Raw genomic sequence first — 21,377 nt, 5'->3', positions numbered from 1 at the left:
AATAAACAAATCAAAAGGAAGTATTGTATAGCCTTTGTGTTGGTATAATTGAGTAATTAACCATTATCCAATTATCCAATTAATTAAATAATTAATTAATTGACAAATTAATTAGATAATTAGCTAATGAAAGGGGAAAAAGTCAGGAGATACTTTTCTTGGGACAAATTTGATCGGATACAACGGTTTAACACACAATCTACTAATATACACAATGTGAGTGGTAAGATGGCGGCCAGATGGCTTCACTCGTCTCTACAGCAGGGAAGAGGCTATGAGCTTTCCAGATTTTATATAGAGCTCAGTGCCAGGAACACGTTCATGTAATGGCGGCCTCAAAGAGCCAAATTTTACCGGCTAAACAGACATGTTCCCGGTCTCGTATTAAAATACAATTTGGAAAGTAAACTATTTAACATGTCTAGTTTTATAAGGTATAATTTCCAAGGGTGAAGTCATTTTCGTAAGACTAGCACTTTAACTTTCGGCAGTTTGTAAAAAGTGAGATTTCTCGTTAAATCTATTTGTACACTTAATCAAGTTTCAAATCAAGTTTATTTGTACAGCGCTTTTAACAATAAACATTGTCGCAAAGCAGCTTTACAGAATTTGAACGACTTAAAACATGAGCTAATTTTATCCCTAATCTATCCCCAATGAGCAATCGCACAACAGCAGCATTAGAGCGGTGTTACTTCTGATTAGGGTCACGCCACATGTATTCCTGCTATTGTACATTATTGCACCCTCTGTTATCTACACAAAGCAATTACAGCTCGGAAAAACTCGGAGATTATGCACCCTAATAATAATAATCGTGATTAATTTTTTTTATTTCCTCGATTTGAACTATTATAAATTTGTATCGCGGTTTATTGTTGCATGATATATCATTATATGCCTAAGGTACTATATGTTGCTGCCACGTGATTGGCTGTTTGGATAAATGCATGTATAAGAAGGGGTGTTCCAGTGAGTATATCGGCACGTAATGAAGTCACATACATGCATAAAATGTTCATTAGCAAAGTAGAGCCATCTTCCAAGCAGAATGTAAGAGCTATTAACCGTGGACAAAGTGTATATTCAGTGATCTCTGTGCCTTGGGAGCAAAATATTAATGCAAGGACAAACTTCCTGATATATGATTCAGTTACAGTGACAGTAATATTACTGATGTTCACAATAACACACACTTTTGACGAATGCAGATAGAGAACGACTATGTGACTCTGGTTTGATTTAACTTTTAATTTCACCCAGGCTTTTTATTTACAGCCTCATTCTTCTGGATAATAATCAACAGTTTCGCTTCAATGGCGCTGTAGCTCATTGGATTTCCATGGAATTTTGTCATGCTTTATGGCCAGGAAGACTTATTTTGCAGTTCAGCAGTATTTAGTATTTCATCTGTAGCATCCCTATTTATTCAGCAAACCAATAACGGAAATGTGTGCATGGTTCAGTAATTGTTTAAATCCAAAACATTAGTTTAAAAAAGTAGATTTTATTTGCCACAAATCATTTTTTTTCTGGTTAAACTGAGACTGAAAAGCTTGCAAATGAACCACTTGGCCTTGGCATTATGGAGAGATATGACTCCCTTGGTGGTAGGCTACTGGGGGAAAAGTACTTTCTGTTTTGTTTACCAAGCACAACATTGAGGGAAAATTGATTGGGGACTTGGCGTGACCGGGCACAGGATAGCACTATTAAATTTCAAAGAAGACGGAGATAGCATACATGAAAACTAAACCTGTATGCAACAAAGCCAAAACTCAGGCTCTTGCACTTCAATTTCAATTTCAGTCACATGCTTCCATTGTAGGCACAATGCTGATCTTAGCTTCCTGTCCTCTACACCATTTTTATTCAAATACCTGAGAATATACCGGTACATACGAGAGACCACATATTACACCTGGTCCTATACCCTAATGATAGCCACTTTGATAATGAGTTCAAGTGAAGAATTGTAAGTGATGTAGTTTACAGCTTCTCAGAAGATCAACCTAGAAATCAGTATCACTGACAGGAATTTATTCATTTGTTCAACAACATGAGCATTTTGGGAAAAATGCAGGATTGGAATAGGGCTATGATGACAGAACTGTTTTCCATAATGTGAATTATATCACAGCAATTTTCAATTCTGATTGGTCAGAAGGTGTTAATTCTCAATAACAGCAACTCAAATACAACCCCGATTCCAAAAAAGTTGGGACAAAGTACAAATTGTAAATAAAAACGGAATGCAATAATTTACAAATCTCAAAAACTGATATTGTATTCACAATAGAACATAGACAACATATCAGATGTCGAAAGTGAGACATTTTGAAATTTCATGCCAAATATTGGCTCATTTGAAATTTCATGACAGCAACACATCTCAAAAAAGTTGGGACAGGGGCAATAAGAGGCTGGAAAAGTTAAAGGTACAAAAAAGGAACAGCTGGAGGACCAAATTGCAACTCATTAGGTCAATTGGCAATAGGTCATTAACATGACTGGGTATAAAAAGAGCATCTTGGAGTGGCAGCGGCTCTCAGAAGTAAAGATGGGAAGAGGATCACCAATCCCCCTAATTCTGCGCCGACAAATAGTGGAGCAATATCAGAAAGGAGTTCGACAGTGTCGCGGCGACTTGCCGCGAGGAGTGTCTGAACGCAGGCTCACATGATTGACAGCTGCTTCCGCTACTCCTTGCTACGCTGAATCGCAGTGCTACGCTGTCGGCGCACGGCTTGGCGGCATGCTGCGCTGAACAGGTGAAGCCAATCACAACGCTAATTAGCAAGGCAGCGGTCTTTCTAGAAAAATAGGTGGAGTTGGCGTTCAGTCGTTCAGTTTGTAACGAAGCAGCAGCACAGCAGTTGCAAAGAGAATTCGCTACTAACGCAAACTTTACAGCACATCGGGGGAAAAAAGGACGAAAAAAGGCTACCGGTAAGCCTACTGAACTGTTTTATCTGCAAATGCAAACGCTGCGCTCGCAGTAACCCGCGGGCATGAGAAATGTTTGTTTCTTACCTGTGTTTGGTTTAATGGTTTAGACTTCTCAATCGCCAGTGCAGTCAGGCAGAGTCTCTGGCGTTTGCATGTTTCCATGTTTAGTAAACTTATAGCTTGCTGGTAGTTGCTAATGTGTGTCCTTCGTTTCATTACATCAGTTTAATTTCATCAGTTTCCTTTCTCAGTGGCGTGCAGTAAAATATCTTCAGTTAAAGTGCACAAACTGCCTGTTAAAGGGCTAATGGTTAAAATGGTTAGAAGTAAATGGTTCTTAGTTTAGAACTGGTTTTCTGTTCATTTATGTTTGGTTAGTGAAATATTGACCTGGTTGAATGTTTGTTCAGTAACATATTGACCAGAGTGATTAAATAATGGCTAAAAATACTTACCTTTATTGCCTGAATGATTAAAAATGGTTAAAATATACTTAACTTACCTTATACTTACCTTGTTGCCTAATTAACTTGGGTTTTGTTGTGGAAAAACAGGCATTTATTCATACATGCTGAGTGTAAATAATGAATCATTTTATTTTTATGTTTGTATGTTTAAAGTTTTTTCACCTTCTACTTCTCCTTCCGAAAAACTCTACTATACTTCTACTACTACCACAATTCTGTTACATGTCAACTTTCTACTACAACGTCAGCTCCACTGAAAATCAATAAAAACACAAGACGAGTGGAATCCTGTGTCCAAGTCCTTCCCTTTCAAGTGTGGGAAACCCATGATGCTCACATACACTTGACAGTGAAAAACCGATGCACCAGTGACCAAGAAGCAAGACTCCACTCGTGCCACAACCCAACAGAGAGGGAAGACACTTCACCTGGGGGCCTGGAGGATAAAGTTTGAAGTCACCTGGAAAAAGAAATAAAATGGCGAAGTCATTAGAAGAACTGAAAACAGAGCGAACCACAGCCAAAAGACTTTTCTCCCGTCTTGCTAACTGCATTACAAGAACACACTCCGAGATGACTGTGGAGGAGTTAAAGCAAAACTTCAACAAGCTTACAGCAGAGAGCTCGAGAGTCATGGAGGCGAACGAAGAGATTGAGGCCGCCTACATGGCAGAAGCAGATGCAGCCACTGTAGAGGACCTGGGTGCCGAGAAGAAAGCCGACCTGGAGAAGACAGAGGCATACTGTAAGCAGAGGACTAAAGAAGCAAAGCTCCTAATTCAACAAACACTCTGGGACTTGTATGGGGAGAAAGAGCTGCCCCTTGCCCTACACATCGCTGAAGCTGACTGCAAGAATGTCTCCTCTGCCCAGCTCGACGTGACTCTGGAGGCATATGAGTTCATGCTGAAGCACTTCGAGACATTGGTGCTGAAGGCAAAAGAAGCGCACCGTGACTGGAACCGCTGGGCTCCCACTGCAGAGCAAAGAGACTTTGATCACCGCATGACAGACCTCGAAGTGCAACTTCCCCAGCTGGTGTCGCGCAAGGCCGCCTTCATCAAAGCTGCAAAAGTCAAGACAGATTCTGAAGAGCCCATTGTCCACCGCACAGCTCCAGTGCCAGCAATAAAGCTGAAAGCCACAGCCCTTCCAAAGTTTGCTGGCAACCAGCGAAGTTACTACAGGTGGAAGAAGGAGTGGGAAGCTCTACAGAAGCAGGGTGAACCGACAGGGTCTAGAGAGGTCAAGAAATTCCAGCTGCTCGATAGCATCGATGAAAAGGTGGCCGGAAACCTACACCTGTCGACCTACAGCTCCTCAAACAAAGCCTTCAGAGTTCTGGATAACCGGTTTGGGAACCAAGCCAACATCGCACTCGAGATCATTGAAGATCTGCAAGCAACTCCTCCAGTCAAAGCCGGCCAGCCAAGAAAAGTCATCAAGCTTATCCAAACAGTGGAAAAAGCTCTCTACGACTTAAGTGAATTGGACAATGCTGAGGACATAAAGAACCCCATTGTGACCAGATCCATTGAGGGCAAGCTTCCAGAAACTTTAAAGAAAGACTGGCTCACCTATGCTGCTGACGTGAGTAATGCTGTGGACCGTCACAACCGCTTTGACAAGCTGCTGGCTTACCTAAAGTCACAGGAAGCCATATATGAGCAATTTGACCAGCTGAAAGATGGCGTTGAACCTGTCAAGGACAAGACCAAGTTCTTGAAGCAAGCCAGAACAAAAGCAACCAACAGTCCAGCAGTGTCGTCCAACAGTGACGCAGCAGGCTGCATTGTCTGTGGTGACCCAAAGCACAGAAGAAAACTGTACTTCTGCAGAAAGTTTAGAAGCAACCTAAAGCCATCGGAGAAGAGGGATGCAGCACAACAACTCGGTGCCTGCAAAAGATGTCTTGAAGTCCACACTGGTGAAAGCTGCAAGAAAACCACTTACCTGTGCGGGAATTCAGAATGCAAAGATCAACACCACTACCTCCTCTGTCCAGTTGCCAGACCCCAGTCCCGAAGAACACCCAAGTCCAGTCCAGTGAGGGCTGAGGGCAGAAGACTCACTGACACCCAGGAGCAGTTCCTCTCCAAACTCACACCAGAGCTGGCACAGCAGCATCGAGATGCCTTCTGCAACATAGCGTCCAGGGCATTCAACTCCAGTGCTGCTGAGAGAGGTCTTCTAGATGAACACTGCCTCACTGAGTACCCAGTCATCCTAATGCTCCTCAATGTCACTGCCAATGACAGACAGAGTGTCGGGACCCTCATCGACCTGGCATCAGACATAAACTACATAACGCACAAAGCTGCAAGCAAGTTGAACCTGAGAAGTGAAGACGTTACACTGGTGGTTCATGGCGTTGGAGGGATGAAGGTGTCTGTTGCAACCAAGCGCTACCTGCTTAAGATATGTGTCAGCACCCCAAGAGGGACACTCAAAGCACACCAACTCATCTGCTATGGACTTGACAAAATAGCAGAAGTCCACAGACATGTCCCGGCAGAAAAACTGCAGAAAATCTTCTCAGACATCTCCCTGGAAGATCTGGCAAGACCAAAGGAGATCCAACTCCTCATCAGCCACAAAGAAGGGCAGCTGGTACCCCAGAAGGTTCGTTCCATCGGTGACCTGGTGCTCTGGGATGGCCCACTTGGCAAGACCATCGGAGGCACACACCCGGACCTCTTTGAAGAAGTCACCTTAACGGCCCACACCTCCAAGACTCGCGTCGCAAGATCCATGCGCACTGCAGCTGTCAGATACACCGAACTCACCTGCAAAGTCCCAGTCTCCTGCCAGTCTCCCAGACATCCCAGCGCCCAGTCCAACACAGCCATTAGCAACAGAGACTTCCTGAAGTGGTGGAAATGGGAAAGCATTGGAGCAGCTTGTGAACCGAGATGCGGAGGATGTCGCTGTGGGAACTGTCAGCCTGGTGGGAAAGAAATGACGCTGGCCGAAGAAAGGGAGATGGTGAGGGATGGCTTGACTTATGTGTCCGGAGACCACCACAGCCCTGAACCACACTGGCACGCCAAGTACCCATGGAAAGAAGACCCAGCATCTCTTCCCAACAACAAGAGAGCAGTTGAAGTCACGTTCCACAGAACTGAGAGGCAGCTGGCGAAGGAACCGGAGTGGAAAGTGGCCTATGCCTCACAAGTCCATGAAATGGTGAGCCGCAGAGCTGCAGTGAAGCTGTCCAAAGAGGTTCTGCAGAGCTGGACCGGGCCAGTGTGGTATATAAGTCACCTGATAGCCCCAAATCCACATTCAGTCTCCACCCCAGTGAGACTGGTATGGAACAGCAGTCAGAAGTACAGTGGCCTCAGCCTAAATGACATCCTGATCAAAGGCCCTGACGTCCTGAACCCAATCAGAGGTGTCCTACTGAGGTTCCGTGCTGGTGTCTTCGCAGCTTTAGGGGACATCCGTAAAATGTATAACTCTGTCTGGCTTGAGGAAAGAGAAGTCCACCTGCATAGATTTCTGTGGCGTGACACAGAAGATGCAGAGATCGAAGAATTTGCCATAACAAGAGTCAACATCGGAGACAAACCTGCTGGTTGCATGTTCACAAAGGTGACCCTGTGAAAGCAGAAATGTGCAGAGCAGTCTTTGCAGCACGGCTGAAGAACTACTTCCAAAAGCACTGCCGAATCAAGGTCAAGAGGTGGTATCATCTAATCGACAGCCAGACCATCTTGGGTGCCATACAGCGTGAAAGTTATGGATACCAAACCTTCCACGCAAACAGAATTGGTGAGATCCAGAGCAGCACTGACATCCAAGATTGGTGGTGGATTCCAGGTGCTGAGAACATTGCAGACATCATCACCCGAGGGGCCAGTCCTGATGACCTAATCGAGAAATCCAAGTGGCAGTTAGGTCCGTGGTTCCTTCAGCTTCCTGAGGGTGAGTGGCCAAAAAAGTCAGCGAAAGATGTTGCTGCACAGGCAAGAGACAACGTCACAAAAATGCAGAAGAAAACATTCACTGCTGTACTCACCCGAAGTCAGCTGAAGGCACAAAGCCCAATTGCAGTCCAGAACGAAGCACAATTGTCTAAGACGGCTGGTCGGGACAGTTGCATGGACTTGGAGGGCGGCTAAGAAATTTTTGCATGCCAAGAGGGGAGATGAAGCAAAGTGGGAGGCAATACCTTCAAGAGACTGCAAGAAATGCAAACACAAGTTAGCCACTTCTGGAGGTCCTGGAGCCAACTTGCAGGCCTGAACCTGTTCATCCACAGCAAGTGGCACACTGCAAAAAGAAATGTTGCTGTAGGAGACATAGTGTGGCTCTGCGACCAAAATGCACTGAGGGGGCAATTCAAGCTTGCAAGAGTGGTCAGCGCGAATGCTGACTCCAAAGGCATTGTCCGGGATGTCCATGTGAAAGTCCCCCCAGGGGTACGTGCTCAGGTGAAGACTCCAAAACCAACCAAAAAGTCCTGGGACCCGCAGGGTACCACACTGCATCTGGATGTGCGACGCCTCATCGTCCTCCTCCCAGTGGAGGAACAAATCAGCAGAGACCAGCTTGCCTGATGGGTGCAATCTTCCTGTGTCACGCCACGCCAAGATCGAGTGGGAGGTGTCGCGGCGACTTGCCGCGAGGAGTGTCTGAACGCAGGCTCACATGATTGACAGCTGCCTCCCCTACTCCCTGCTATGCTGAATCGCAGTGCTACACTGCCGGTGCATGGCTTGGCGGCACACTACGCTGAACAGGTGAAGCCAATCACAACGCTAATTAGCAAGGCAGCGATCTTTCTAGAAAAATAGGCGGAGTTGGCATTCAGTCGTTCAGTTTGTAACGAAACGAAGCAACAGCACAGCAGTTGCAAAGAGAATTCGCTACTAACGCAAACTTTACAGCACATCGGGGGGAAAAAAGGACGACAAAAGGCTACCGGTAAGCCTACTGAACTTTATCTGCAAATGCAAACGCTGCGCTCGCAGTAATCCGCGGGCATGAGAAATGTTTGTTTCTTACCTGTGTTTGGTTTAATGGTTTAAACTTCTCAATCGCCAATGCAGTCAGGCAGAGTCTCTGGCGTCTGCATGTTTCCATGTTTAGTAAACTTATAGCTTGCTGGTAGTTGCTAATGTGTGTCCTTCGTTTCATTACATCAGTTTAATTTCATCAGTTTCCTTTCTCAGTGGCGTGCAATAAAATATCTTCAGTTAAAGTGCACAAACTACCTGTTAAAGGGCTAATGGTTAAAATGGTTAGAAGTAAATGGTTCTTAGTTGAGAACTGGTTTTCTGTTCATTTATGTTTGGTTAGTGAAATATTGACCTGGTTGAATGTTTGTTCAGTAACATATTGACCAGAGTGATTAAATAATGGCTAAAAATACTTACCTTTATTGCCTGAATGATTAAAAATGGTTAATATACTTGCCTTATACTTACCTTGTTGCCTAATTAACTTGGGCTTTGTTGTGGAAAAACAGACATTTATTCATACATGCTGAGTGTAAATAATGAATCATTTTAATTTTATGTTTGTATGTTTAAAGGTTTTTCACCTTCTACTTCTTCTTCCGAAAAACTCTACTATACTTCTACTACTACCACAATTCTGTTACATGTCAACTTTCTACTACAACGTCAGCTCCACTGAAAATCAATAAAAACACAAGACGAGTGGAATCCTGTGTCCGAGTCCTTCCCTTTCAAGTGTGGGAAACCCATGATGCTCACATACACTTGACAGACAGTGTAAAATTGCAAAGAGTTTGAACATATCATCTACAGTGCATAATATCATCAAAAGATTCAGAGAATCTGGAAGAATCTCTGTGCGTAAGGGTCAAGGCGGGAAAACCATACTGGGTGCCCGTGATCTTCAGGCTCTTAGACGGCACGGCATCATATACAGGCATGCTTCTGTATTGGAAATCACAAAATGGGCTCAGGAATATTTCCAGAGAACATTATCTGTGAACACAATTCACCGTGCCATCCGCCGTTGCCAGCTAAAACTCTATAGTTCAAAGAAGAAGCCGTATCTAAACATGATCCAGAAGCGCGGACATCTTCTCTGGGCCAAGGCTCATCTAAAATGGACTGTGGCAAAGCGGAAAACTGTTCTGTGGTCAGACAAATCAAAATTTGAAGTTCTTTATGGAAATCAGGGACGCCGTGTCATTCGGACTAAAGAGGAAAAGGACGACCCAAGTTGTTATCAGCGCTCAGTTCAGAAGCCTGCATCTCTGATGGTATGGGGTTGCATTAGTGCGTGTGGCATGGGCAGCTTACACATCTGGAAAGACACCATCAATGCTGAAAGGTATATCCAGGTTCTAGAGCAACATATGCTCCCATCCAGACAACATCTCTTTCAGGGAAGACCTTGCATTTTCCAACATGACAATGCCAAACCACATACTGCATCAATTACAGCATCATGGCTGCATAGAAGAAGGGTCCGGGTACTGAACTGGCCAGCCTGCAGTCCAGATCTTTCACCCATAGAAAACATTTGGCGCATCATAAAACGGAAGATACAGCAAAAAAGACCTAAGACAGTTTAGCAACTAGAATCCTACATTAGACAAGAATGGGTTAACATTCCTATCCCTAAACTTGAGCAACTTGTCTCCTCAGTCCCCAGACGTTTACAGACTGTTGTAAAGAGAAAAGGGGATGTCTCACAGTGGTAAACATGGCCTTCTCCCAACTTTTTTGAGGTGTGTTGTTATGAAATTTAAAATCACCTAATTTTTCTCTTTAAATGATACATTTTCTCAGTTTAAACATTTGATATGTCATCTATGCTCTATTCTGAATAAAATATGGAATTTTGAAACTTCCACATCATTGCATTCCGTTTTTATTTACAATTTGTACTTTGTCCCAACTTTTTTGGAATCGGGGTTGTAGTTTATATTAATGTACTCTTTCTAATACTTTATCATTTCTATAGTAACATCTAATTCACTGGGAATTATCTATGTGGCATTCTCTTCCCATGAATTCATTAAAAATACACAGTTGTTGATTTGGGGACATTTTCTGTAAATAGAAATGTATCTTACATTTGTGCAAGGAGTCTCCAGCGTCAGAGGTAAAGCTGTTCTGTTACATTTTCAGACACAGGAAAGTCATCAGGACAGAAGACTTTGTCGTTTCTTGGTAATGATTATTTATATCTGTTATTCTTGGGTTTCGCGTGACGTCACATCCGCTTCATTAGTTATTCAAAACTTTTTAGCTGGTGGTCTACCAAAGCTCAGTTGACAAAGCGTTTGTACGGAGAAGGTGCATTGCTCGCATGAAAAATGCCTTACGCTTGCGTTGTTTAAGGTTGTTCGAATCGATCAAACCGTGAAACTGATAAAAGTTTCTTCAGGGTTCCCCGTGAACTAATAAAAAAGGGTGAACGAACACAGGATTTCACAAAAAGGCGTCGAGAAAGGTGGCTTTTGAACCTCCCACTGAAATCGAAGGGAACCGAGTCGAAGCATGCTCGAGTTTGCAGTGATCACTTGGTGAAAGGTTTGTATCTCCCTCTCAGCTACGTCCTTAGTGTTTTCCAAGTACTTTTCTTGCTATGTGTCATTATTTTATGGTACTTTTTTTAGTCACAAAGTGCTAAAGTCCCCAGCTGTTTCTTTGTTTACTCCTCACAAAGCCCATATGCATGAAGGTTGTGACAAAATTCTTCCCCAGCCATACAGTTACAATGCACCGTGATCACTTCTCCGTCTTGTTTAACTAAGATCCAGGTCTTTAAAGGGGTTTCTGATCTTTGTGAATGATTTACCTGAGAGATAAGAGCCAACACAAGTGAGAATCAAGCGAACTGTTGTTTGTTTACACTTCAACTTGCAGCGCTTCGTTGTAAAGACGCGAATAAAATGCTTTTTAAAAAACATACTTACACGGGCAAAAACAATACAGGATTCATTGGGCAGCGACTTGATACCGAGGTCCTTTACCCAGCCACATACAAAAAAGTTATAAGCCTCCATACTCTTCCACACTGCCATCTGTTTTGCGGTGTAGAAGGACGTCTGCAACACCAGATAGTTCGAGATGTCGGGAAACTCGACTGAAGGGTAGTTTTCGAGATCGTATGACGAATCCTTCTTTCCCAGACTGTAGGGGTCGATTCCATTGCACATAGCAATCTTCTGAATATATCTAAAGCCAGCAGTGGCTTCTAGATTACGAGCGTACTCTGATAAGTTATCGCTAGTTGTTTGCACTACGGCAGCCATTTTGGTTTGCTAGACCACCAGCTGTTTCACTTCTGGTAAAACTGCTAAGAAAAGTCATGCGACTGAAACCCAAGAATAATGTAAGTGTTAACAGGAAGTAACTTGTTTCACAGACTTCTTTTCACACCATTAAACCTAACAATAAACTGATAACATTGAATAAATAAAATGTTTGTTGCATTGTCAAACTGCTCAAGTATAAGAGGAATAAAACACTTCAGAAAGTGTTTATTGTTATTGGAAAATAAATCAACCTGCTGTCAATTAATTTCCGATAACAGCATGGCTTTTTTATTCTTTACGTATTTTTGAAAGAAACAAAAAAAAAGTATAAATGCATACTTTTTTTGCTTGGGTCTTCAGGCCTTTACACACCAGATACGGAACGAATTTGCAATGCAAAAATGCGAAAAATTTGTGTGCAAAATTTTTGCAAACAGAGTATGCAAACTGAGTCAAGTGCAAATTTTGAAATATTTTACGTTCCATTTCATGCTCATTTCATTGCCACAACTGTCAGTTGTGTCCCGAGTGAATGATGGAGTCATATAGTAGTGATGAAGACAATTAAGAGTTATTCCATGAAATCGATTTATACATGAGCTGATACCGTATAAGCCACGCATGACGAGATTGAGTGGAATAGCTGTTTTATTCTGTCCACATTCACCAGATTTTGAGAAACAGAGCATTTTTATTTATTTTTTTTGCAAATTCAATAAATAAAAAATTTATACAAAATGTCTGACAAAATCATTTCTGCTTAGAATGTAAACAAATCAACAAAATGACAGTAGCAATTTGTGAAAAATGCTATAATAATAATTCTTCAAAAAAACCCGTTCTTACCATCAAATACTTTCATTCCATATTTTGCTGCTTTTTTTTGTATTTTTTGGGGTTTTGTTTTCGAGTAGAGCTTTTATTTCGTCCTCTGTTGATTCAGCAACACACTCCGCCATTTTGTTTTCTCTACTCATGGTATATGAGCTGATAGCCTAGTAGTAGAGTAGCCAATCAGAGTGTGCAGTTGCTCATATCCAGTGAATGTGGATATGATGATGATGATGATGATGATGATAATAATAATAATAATAATAATAATACACATTCTCTCAAGAAAGAGAAAGATTTGGGTATACCTGTTGTTGAAAAAGTGATGCCAACAGGAAGAAATTAGTAGTCTCGTTCAAAAGTTGAAACTGTACCACAACGGGTTCAGACAATATTTCAAGATGACTGTGGTGGACTTTGAGGCTCTCTTGGGCATCCTGGCTCCTCACCTGTGCTGCTCACCCATTTTACCATTTGTCTGCATGTTGTTATATTGTGTGACATCAGTGGAACCCACTGGAGCCCTCATTTGATTGGTCAGGGCATCATTTTCCCAACAAAATAAATTGTTGGGAAACTTGTTCTTGATTCTAAGATTCCTGTTCTTGGCTGAAGGAGTGGAACCCAATGTGATCTTCTGCTGTTGCATGCTGAGATGCTTTTCTGCTCACCACAGTTGTAAAGAGTTGCTATGAGTTGCTATATCCTTCCTGGTAGCTTGAACCAATCTGGCCATTTTCCTCTGACCTCTCTTATCAACAAGGCATTTCCACCCACAGAATTGTCGCTTGCTTAGTTTTTTGTTTTTCGCACCATTCTGTGTAAACTCTAGAAACTGTTATGTGTGAAAAGCCCAGGAGTTTTGGAAATACTCAAACCAGTCCATCTGGCACCAACACCCATGCCACAATAAAAAAAAAGTCACAGATCACAATTTTTCCCATTCTGATGTTTGAAGTGAACATAAACCAAAGCTCTTGATTTATTTCTGCATGATTTTATGCATTGTGCTGCTGTCAAGGGATTGGCTGATTACAACCCCGATTCCAAAAAAGTTGGGACAAAGTACAAATTGTAAATAAAAATGGAATGCAATAATTTACAAATCTCAAAAACTGATATTGTATTCACAATAGAACATAGACAACATATCAAATGTCAAAAGTGAGACATTTTGAAATTTCGTGCCAAATATTGGCTCATTTGAAATTTCATGACAGCAACACATCTCAAAGTTGGGACAGGGGCAATAAGAGGCTGGAAAAGTTAAAGGTACAAAAAAGGAACAGCTGGAGGACCAAATTGCAACTCATTAGGTCAATTGGCAATAGGTCATTAACATGACTGGGTATAAAAAGAGCTTCTTGGAGTGGCAGCGGCTCTCAGAAGTAAAGATGGGAAGAGGATCACCAATCCCCCTAATTCTGCGCCGACAAATAGTGGAGCAATATCAGAAAGGAGTTCGACAGTGTAAAATTGCAAAGAGTTTGAACATATCATCATCTACAGTGCATAATATCATCAAAAGATTCAGAGAATCTGGAAGAATCTCTGTGCGTAAGGGTCAAGGCCGGGAAACCATACTGGGTGCCCGTGATCTTCGGGCCCTTAGACGGCACTGCATCACATACAGGCATGCTTCTGTATTGGAAAATCACAAAATGGGCTCAGGAATATTTCCAGAGAACGTTATCTGTGAACACAATTCACCGTGCCATCCGCCGTTGCCAGCTAAAACTCTATAGTTCAAAGAAGAAGCCGTATCTAAACATGATCCAGAAGCGCAGACGTCTTCTCTGGGCCAAGGCTCATTTACAATGGACTGTGGCAAAGTGGAAAACTGTTCTGTGGTCAGATGAATCAAAATTTGAAGTTCTTTATGGAAATCAGGGACGCCGTGTCATTCGGACTAAAGAGGAGAAGGACGACCCAAGTTGTTATCAGCGCTCAGTTCAGAAGCCTGCATCTCTGATGGTATGGGATTGCATTAGTGCATGTGGCATGGGCAGCTTACACATCTGGAAAGACACCATCAATGTTGAAAGGTATATCCAGGTTCTAGAGCAACATATGCTCCCATCCAGACGATGTCTCTTTCAGGGAAGACCTTGCATTTTCCAACATGACAATGCCAAACCACATAATGCATCAATTACAACATCATGGCTGCGTAGAAGAAGGGTCCGGATACTGAACTGGCCAGCCTGCAGTCCAGATCTTTCACCCATAGAAAACATTTGGCGCATCATAAAACAGAAGATACGACAAAAAAGACCTAAGACAGTTGAGCAACTAGAATCCTACATTAGACAAGAATGGGTTAACATTCCTATCCCTAAACTTGAGCAACTTGTCTCCTCAGTCCCCAGATGTTTACAGACTGTTGTAAAGAGAAAAGGGGATGTCTCACAGTGGTAAACATGGCCTTGTCCCAACTTTTTTGAGATTTGTCATGAAATTTAAAATCACCTAATTTTTCTCTTTAAATGATACATTTTCTCAGTTTAAACATTTGATATGTCATCTATGTTCTATTCTGAATAAAATATGGAATTTTGAAACTTCCACATCATTGCATTCCGTTTTTATTTACAATTTGTACTTTGTCCCAACTTTTTTGGAATTGGGGTTGTAGATAACTGCATAAAACAGCAGGTGTATGGGTGTTCCTAGCAAAGTGGCCGGTGAGTGTATTTAATGTTCTGCATGATTTTGTGCGCATATTTTGTCCAAAAATTCAGATGAAGTATGCTATTTTTCCACACCCACATATGCATGTGACAAAAAAATCTGAAGACACAAAAAAGCATTTTGAGCTTTTTGAGCTTTGCATTTTGTTTCAAAATTACTCTACAGAATGGCTAAAGTTTCACTGTTGCAAGTGTGAAAGTGGATTTAAAGGTTGCTAAAAGTTGGTTAAACAAGAGGCTTATGAATTTATGGAGTTGTGCTGTTAATGCAAGCTGATCATACACATTGCTCTATCATTCCCTCGTCAATCTGGGACTGATAAATGCCAAATGAAAACTGTAGTCCATTTATCCCCTTCTTGTAACAGTATAATACAGCCATTTGATATGCGTTGTTTCTGTATAGGATGTAAAAAGAGTGCAATCATCTATAAAATTTAACCAGAGTGGTTACATACAACAAAATATCGACCTAAGTGAACATTTTCACAACAGTTATATTTGTGTGCACGCAACTTTTTTTTCCCCACGGAACGGTTAACCTTTTCATGGAATCGTCTTTGACCTTTCAATCAAATGTTTGGCCCGTTGTTGGCCAGGAGACAAAATGGCAGCTGATAATTTGGTTAAAGTGCATATCCTGGACCAATTTCATGTTTTTTTTTATATGAAAGTATGTCCCTTTACACACTCATCCAGAAGGGTTATTTTGCACAAGGTCATCTGTCTACAGCAGAAAAAAATAAAATAACAAAACGCGTCTGGAAAAATCCCAGGGGAGTCTGGAGCCAGATTCGTGACGTCACCTGCGGAAACGCCAGCAGGCTGCGCAAGCTTGCATGGTTTCAGTGCACAGCCTGTGTAGACCAAGCGCTTCCATTTCTCTCTCATTATCCGGTCTTTTGGAAAACGATGAGTACTAATCCCATCAAGATTGGTATTGCTACACCCTCCTATGATACATCTGTTAACCATTTTAATAATTACGCGATAACGCTGAAGAAATTTGCAGAAAACCACCAGGTCGTTTTCTCATAAACAAACCAGCACTGACGTAGGATTCAGAAGGAGGCGTCCCGCACGCGACGTCACGAAAATCAATGTTTCCCTGGAAATCCAAACGGCAATTTTTTTCAGAGGCGGACCAATTCACCTCAAATGGCTTGATTTCAATTGAATTTTTCTGGTATTGCGCAAAGTAAAAAAATTGCAGACAATGCAGAATGTTACAGATATTTGACCAAAGTTTAATATAAAATAAGAGAATTACATTGATCTTGCTCCTGAATTTACCAGTGATATGCACTTTAAAGTGAATGTAATGTCCCTAAACCCCACTTTTTTCCTTGTACAAAGCAACAATCATTATATTGATTGACCATGTGTTTTCAAACCATAGCTGATCCAAAAGGCCATAAATTGATGAAAAATCAATAAGATCAGCTGATTTTCACGGAATCTGCTGACACTGATCTGGAAGATCCCGAAGGGGTGTGTGATGTCACACGTGTAACAAAAATCCCGGTATCAATTTCATTCCTCTGTGCAGCAGTGATTAGACCAGTCTTGATATGGAATCACGTTTTGGAGAGAATTCTGATAGTGATTGGGATTCTTATATGTCGGATGAAGGGGCAGAAGATTATCAAGGATATTCTGGAGTAAATGTTTTTTTTCGAGCCCTCAAGACGAGAAACAGATGCCGCTTCACTCAGTTCACGACAGTCCCACTCCCCGCCGATAGCGCACCACCAGCCAGAGAGAACTGGAAACACAGATTGGTTTGTGGATTTTTATTCTAAGCTGGCCACTGCAAAATATAGGGAAAATATTTACATGTACCTCAATAAATGCAGAAATATAATCTTTAAAATGTACACTTATTCACTGTAATTACTGAAAGAAAATATGAAGTGGGCAATAACAGGGGAATCAACGAACTGTCCAAATGTCAGATCAAATGTAATTTATTAAATACAGTAAATGGGTTTCTTTCTTTTTAGGTATGATGGTGGTGTAGTGGTTAGCACTGTCACCTCACAGCAAGAAGGTTCTGGGTTTGAGCCCAGCGGCCGACAGGGGCCTTTCTGTGTGGAGTTTGTACGTATGTTCTCCCCATGTCTGCGTGGGTTTCCTCCGGGTGCTCCGGTTTCCCCCATAGTCTAAAGACATGCAGGTTAGGTTAACTGGTGACTCTAAATTGACCGTAGGTGTGAATGTGAGTGTAAATAGTTGTTTGTCTCTATGTGTCAGCCCTGTGATGATCTGGCGACTTGTCCAGGGTGTACCCTGCCTCTCGCCCATAGTCAGCTGGGATAGGCTCCAGCGACCCTGCACAGGATAAGCAGCTCCAGATAATGGATGGATTTCTTTTTTGCTCCAGTAATTCCCATGTGGTCGTTCTGGTGGTGATGAACACTTGATGAATCAGATTTATTATTAGTAGGCGACACAAAATCTGCCCGCTTCGTTTGCACAAACCTCACCCACTGTCGCTTTAGATTAGTGTCATTTCTCAGAAATTCATGAACTGAACGTCCTGTTGTAGATGAATTTGAACATCCAAACACAACTCGGTGCTTTCCCGTTGTTATTTTTGTAAGATTCCATCAACAATATCCAATTTCAACGAGTAAACAAGCAGGAGTCAGATGAACAGAAATTACCCAGATAACCGAGGTTCCACATGTGATGTCATGTGAGATTAGCCCTGATGCAAGGCTGCCTTTTTCCGGGATCTGGACGCTGTAATTTATCAATAGTTTTGTGCTTGATAATAAAGTAACAAATAATTTATATTATTACCCCCCGCACTTTATTAACTCATTTTGGTCATTACTAATGATGTATATTCATTTTAAAGCATTACAATAAGGCATTACGTACACTTTAACTACAGTAAAGTGTTATTCTGGGAAATCCATACTCATATTATTTCACTTAAAAGTTTCATTATCTTTCCTTTTTATATGATTACGAGTTGAATAATTTATTAGCCAATATAAATGAAATTGATCATTTTGACCAAAAACAATCACCCAGCAGCTGTGCATACACTTTATTCCAGCTGCAGCAGGACATCCAGATGCGTCAGAACGAGTGCTCGAGGGAAACCCGTCAGAAAGAGAAACTGGAGAAGGAACTGAAGCAGCTTCATGCAGATGTTGAAGCCCAGCAACTGGAACTTAAATCGCTAAACGCTCAGTGCCAGCGTGGCAATGATGAGCAGCAGAGGATGGAACAGCAGCTCCACGAGCAAAAGGTGAATCCCTGATTAGAATACTTTCATTATTACTCACTCGCTGCTCATGAATTATGAATTAAATGTGAAGTTTTTGGAAATGAGAAATAAAATGATCTGGTGACTTAACTGGAGTGAAGGATGAGATGATTGTGAAGACATCTGACACTATTCTAATACTATAAGGATATTTAGCCCTTTTTGGGCTACATACACACACACGCACGCACACACACACACACACACACACACACACACACACAACCAATTACTCACAAATGTTTACAGACTTCCCTTCCACATGGACATAAAAATGATCGCAGAAACGCTGACACATTCTTACACTAATACACACACACACACACACACACACACACACACACACACACACACACACACACACACACAGTCTGTCCCACTGAGCCATGTATTTAATTTGTGGTGGCATGTGTGTGTGACAGATTCTAAATGAGAGAGTCTCTAAGGAGCTAGAGCAGCTGCAAGTGCGCAACACTAAACTCCAGCAGGAGAATGAACAGAACTCACTCAGCTTGGAACAGCTCACCTATGAAAATAACCAACGAGCCTCTGAACTGAAGGTACACACACACACACACACACACACACTAGGATTGTTAGAATTAATTCCATAGTTTATGTACTATTTAAAACGTTCATAACATTGATTTAATATTTCATATTTTCAAATGTTTATCATCCCATGATCTACCTTGAACTAAACCTTGAAAGTGGTGTGTTTTGATTTTCACAAGTGTAACAACAACAACAACAAAAGTTATAGTATGATAGAATTACTATATGGTGCATTTTCATCTTGGGCACACCCGATATAATGAGCATATATAGTGAATGTTCTAAACCAGCTGGGATCCAAATGGTTTCCTAGTGTTTCTCACAATTTCGGTAGCCAGTAACCCCTTTAACTGTCCTGCAAATTCCATGGACCCCCCAAGTACAGATTTATTTCATGAACATTGCTTACTTTTTTTTTTTTTTTTTTGACGTGATAGAACTTTATATTCCTGAACTTTCCACCAATAGAACACATTGTGTCTGAGTTGACTTTGGTGCTTGGACTTTAAATATATTAACTCATGATCGTATACTTGTGATTTCACCCCTAGCTATGCTTCACACACCTGACTTTGAGAACAACTGGTCTAGAATGGCCTCTTCAGACAGAAAACTAAACCAAAATCTTGTCAAAAGAATAAAAACAAATAAAAAAAAATAATTTTTCTTCTTGACATCCACTTCTTTGTGGATTGACGCCTACATGGCTTGACAGTGCTGGTAATTATCCCAGAGCCCAAAACCACTCAGTCACCGCTGCCTGTAAAACAGTCATGTTTATGAAAAACAACAACAAAACCTTCATAATGTGTGATATAGCCTGGTATAGAGAAGATGTGATTTCATGTTGCTCCATTCCCTTTCCATTGCTGCTGTTGACTGCAGTATAATGTTTTAAATCCAGAGGGGATTGTTAAGTTTAATACAGAACACAAAAGAGTGTTTTCCAAATTTTATTGTTAACTGTTTTATTTAAATCAATTATTCCTGATGTCTTTGTCTGTTATTGCTGGAAGAGTTTTACACACACACACACACACACACACACACACACACACACACACACACACACACACACACACTGCCTAACTGGTACAAAACACACACACACACACTGTGCTTAACTGGTACAAAATACACACACACACTGTGCCTAACTGGTACAAAACACTCACACACACACACACACACACACACACACACAGTGCCTAACTGGTACAAAACACTCACACACACACACACACACACACACACACACTGTGCTTAACTGGTACAAAATACACACACACACTGTGCCTACAGTGGTGCTTGAAAGTTTGTGAACCCTTTAGAATTTTTTATATTTCTGCATAAATATGACCTAAAACAACATCAGATTTTCACACAAGTCCTAAAAGTAGATAAAGAGAACCCAGTTAAACAAATGAGACAAAAATATTATACTTGGTCATTTATTTATTGAGGAAAATGATCCAATATTACATATCTGTGAGTGGCAAAAGTATGTGAACCTCTAGGATTAGCAGTTAATTAGAAGGTGAAATTAGAGTCAGGTGTTTTCAATCAATGGGATGACAATCATGTGTGAGTGGGCACCCTGTTTTATTTAAAGAACAGGGATCTATCAAAGTCTGATCTTCACAACACATGTTTGTGGAAAGTGTATCATGGCACGAATAAAGGAGATTTCTGGGGACCTCAGAAAAAGCGTTCTTGATGCTCATCAGGCTGGAAAAGGTTACAAAACCATCTCTAAAGAGTTTGGACTCCACCAATCCACAGTCAGACAGATTGTGTACAAGTAGAGGAAATTTAAGACCATTGTTACCCTCCCCAGGAGTGGTCGACCAACAAAGATCACTCCAAGAGCAAGGCGTGTAATAGTCGGTGAGGTCACAAAGGACCCCAGGGTAACTTCTAAGCAACTGAAGGCCTCTCTCATATTGGCTAAAGTTAATGGTCATGAGTCCACCATCAGGAGAACACTGAACAACAATGGTGTGCATGGCAGGGTTGCAAGGAGAAAGCCACTGCTCTCCAAAAAGAGCATTGCTGCTCATCTGCAGTTTTTAAAGATCACATGGACAAGCCAGAAGGCTACTGGAAAAATGTTTTGTGGATGGATGAGACCAAAATAGAACTTTTTGGTTTAAATGAGAAGTGTTATGTTTGGAGAAAGGAAAACACTGCATTCCAGCATAAGAACCTTATCCCATCCGTGAAACATGGTGGTGGTAGTATCACGGTTTGGGCCTGTTTTGCTGCATCTGGGCCAGGACGGCTTGCCATCATTGATGGAACAATGAATTTTGAATCATCCCAGTAAATTCTAAAGGAATATGTCAGGACATTTGTCC

The 21,377-nt window shown here is 41.6% G+C and overlaps 1 protein-coding gene across 1 annotated transcript in view; it reads left to right on the top strand.

Annotated features, from left to right (window-relative positions):
* The window catches only part of cfap58 (cilia and flagella associated protein 58), a 370,653-nt gene that overhangs the window by 23,422 nt on the left and 325,854 nt on the right, over nt 1–21,377 (top strand). The window contains exons 5-6 of the mRNA XM_060898284.1: nt 18,253–18,447; nt 18,888–19,025. Coding sequence (XP_060754267.1) covers nt 18,253–18,447; nt 18,888–19,025 — 333 coding nt within the window. The remainder of the gene's footprint in view (nt 1–18,252; nt 18,448–18,887; nt 19,026–21,377) is intronic.

Source organism: Neoarius graeffei, chromosome 18 (assembly GCF_027579695.1).
Source record: "Neoarius graeffei isolate fNeoGra1 chromosome 18, fNeoGra1.pri, whole genome shotgun sequence".
Classification (NCBI taxonomy): Eukaryota; Metazoa; Chordata; class Actinopteri; order Siluriformes; family Ariidae; genus Neoarius; species Neoarius graeffei.
The sequence above is the reverse complement of the archived record's forward strand: the minus strand, read 5'-3'. Positions and strand labels throughout refer to the sequence as shown.